Genomic DNA, 2644 nt, shown 5'->3' on the forward strand with positions numbered 1-2644 from the left:
GCGCCCCCGTGGTACCAGTCACAGGGCAGGCAGGTGTCACTGCCTTTGGGGCGGTAGTGGAAGTCCTGGGGGGAGATGGGGACAGCCATCAGACAGCCCACCGGGACAGCAGCCAAGGCCAGCAGAGAAGGGTCAGGCTCTCACAATTTGCAAGCACTCCCACCACCCCAGTCGTCACCGTCCTGGGGCAGGAGGGCAGCACAGAGATGCTGAGCAGGGATTCAGCCCAGAAATAGGCACACAAAGCTGGGCCTGGGCAACTGCCAGGTCTTTGGGGGGAACAAGAAACAGCATAAAGGATAAGCAGGGCTTCAGGCAAGCCACAGGCCATGTCCCTGTGGGCACAGCTGTCCCTCACCTTGCAGTGGCACTGCCCGTTGGTTTTATTGCAGTCGGGGTCAAAGCCCTTGTTCACATCGCAGTTACAGGGCCCGCAGGTGGGGTTCCCCCACCAGCCCTTTGGACACTGCTGGTCCATCCTAGGGAGAAGAATACCTTCACTGTTATAACAACCAAATCCCCTGGGTCTTCTTCCACCAGCCCATCTGCTCAGCACCTCCAAGACGCTGGGTGGCACTAAGAGGTCCCTGGTCACGTAGCCAGGGTGAGAGGGCAGCACAAGGTGAGATACAGAGGCCGTGGCACTTCCCTGTGCCCCACATCTCACCTGTGCTCACAGTACTGCCCAAAAAAGTTCCCTCCACACTCGCAGACGTAGCCTAGGGGTGAGCCTGGCTTGCGGCGACACACTGACTTGTTCTTGCAGGGGTTGAGGTGACAAGCATCCACGCAGTCCCCTCCATAGTACCCTGAGGTTTGGACAGAGAGCACAGTGTAAAGCAAACACCTCTCCCTTGAGCCCCCAGAGCACCAAGGAGTGGAAGGATTCAGGGGGCTCAGGAGGGATTCTGCCCTCCAGAAGCATTAATTAGTCTCTGACAGGGATGCGCCTTGCCCAAGGGACAGACAGGAGAGCAATTAGAGGCCAGAAGGGAGCCACACGGGGAGAGGAGAAGACAGAGAGGCAGAGAGCAAAGGGGTGGCAGGCTGCTGCAGGCCCTACCTGGCTGGCAGACACAGGAGTAGCTCTGCCACTCATCCTTGCAGACACTGTTGGCTGGGCAGGGGCTGGAGGCCCAGGGGCTTGGCCGCAGGGCATGGCTGGGCTTGGGCAGCACGGTCCCGGTGACACTGTCACCCAGTCGGACACCCTGCAGTGCAGGTGACAAATTGAGAGTGAAGCCAGGACAGGTAGGCAAGGCTCCAGTCCTCCCGTCCCCTACAGCTCCCCAGGGGCAACCACCCCTGTGGCTGTGTTGATGTATGGCTGCCCCACAGCCTCTCAGAGCCTTGTAAGCTCAGAGGGAGAGGATCACCCACAGGATGGATGCTGGCAGCAGCTGCCAGGCCTGTGTTTCCACCTCTCCATGTAACAGACCCACTGGAAAAGGAAGACTCAGAGCAATGGTCTCACCTGTATGCAGCCCCTCAGCCCATTCTGCACCTCGCCAGAGCCCAGGACTCCTCCCACATGCAGGTGTTTCACCTTCAGACCATGCAGTTCATTTCCAACAACAACTGTGTCCTGCAGAAGGAAAAGGAGTAACATGGGGCAACCGTCATCAGCCTTGCCCCAGCCCTCTCCGAGGGTGCAGCCTGGCCCATGTATGCCAAGCATCCCCCATGGTTCCTGCCCTGGTGCTGGGGTCTCAAACAGCACCTACCTGGTAGAGCCCAAAGTCCAGGGTGAGGGTGATGACATAGCGTGAGTCCCGCCCGCCGTGGACGTCCCTCAGCTCCAGCTGGAGGTCGTGCCACCTCCCATCGCTGAGCTGCAGCTGGTCCAGGAGGAGGCTGGTGCTGCGGCCAGACCCCCTGCTCACCATGAAGGACAGCAGGCCCCCAGACAGCTGCAGAGAGGGAACCAGCAATGTGAGCAAAGGCCTCACCAACTCTGGCTGCCTCCAGCCTACCCTCTGCCTATGAGGATGGGGAAGGACACAGCCTTGCAAAACACTTCTCCCCACAACCACCCTCTGCTTGGGCTGGAGTCAATATGGAGGGTAGGATCCTCCTGCTCTCCTGGGGTGGACAGCAGTAGAGGCTGGGGAATAGTGCTATGGCTGAGGCCATGGCCCTACCTGGCAGAGCAGTGTGGTGTACTGGCCAGCATGGGCCTGCAGGAGCACCCCGTCCAGCTGGCGCGTCCGAAACGCCAGCCCCAGGTACCATGGCACTGAGATCTTCACATCTGTCTTGAAGTCCCAGGTCAGGACACTGTTGCCCTGGAAATAGTGGGCATGGTGCATGGCTGGAAAGGAAAGTGGAGGTGAGGAGAGGGATGGGTATCACACACGGAGCATTAGGTGCAGGGACAACAGATTTAGCTCATCTCACACACACTCCTTACTCTGCTACCACAGCAACCCCAGCACAGCCTGGCCCATCCCCATGCTTCCCACGCCCAGCAGTGCCCGCTCACTCACGGTGACGGCAGTCCTTGCCCCCGAAGCCAACAGGACAGAGGCAGGAATAGGTCCCCCAGCTGACAGAACAGGTGCCACCATTCTTGCAGGGGCTGGAGTCGCAGAACGTGTGCTTGGCATGGCAGCCTGGAGGTGTCAAAGTCACCCACATCAGCTTC

At 59.6% G+C, this 2644-nt stretch overlaps 1 protein-coding gene across 1 annotated transcript in view; it reads right to left on the minus strand.

Moving 5' to 3' along the window:
- Positions 1–2644, minus strand: part of CELSR3 (cadherin, EGF LAG seven-pass G-type receptor 3) — a 42953-nt gene that overhangs the window by 23768 nt on the left and 16541 nt on the right. Inside the window, 7 exon segments of the mRNA XM_009996677.1 lie at positions 359–479; positions 668–809; positions 1064–1211; positions 1475–1585; positions 1725–1910; positions 2142–2311; positions 2487–2612. Of these exon segments, the coding sequence (XP_009994979.1) occupies positions 359–479; positions 668–809; positions 1064–1211; positions 1475–1585; positions 1725–1910; positions 2142–2311; positions 2487–2612 (1004 nt within the window).

Source organism: Chaetura pelagica, unplaced genomic scaffold (assembly GCF_000747805.2).
Source record: "Chaetura pelagica isolate M959 unplaced genomic scaffold, ChaPel_1.0 scaffold914, whole genome shotgun sequence".
NCBI lineage: Eukaryota > Metazoa > Chordata > Aves > Apodiformes > Apodidae > Chaetura > Chaetura pelagica.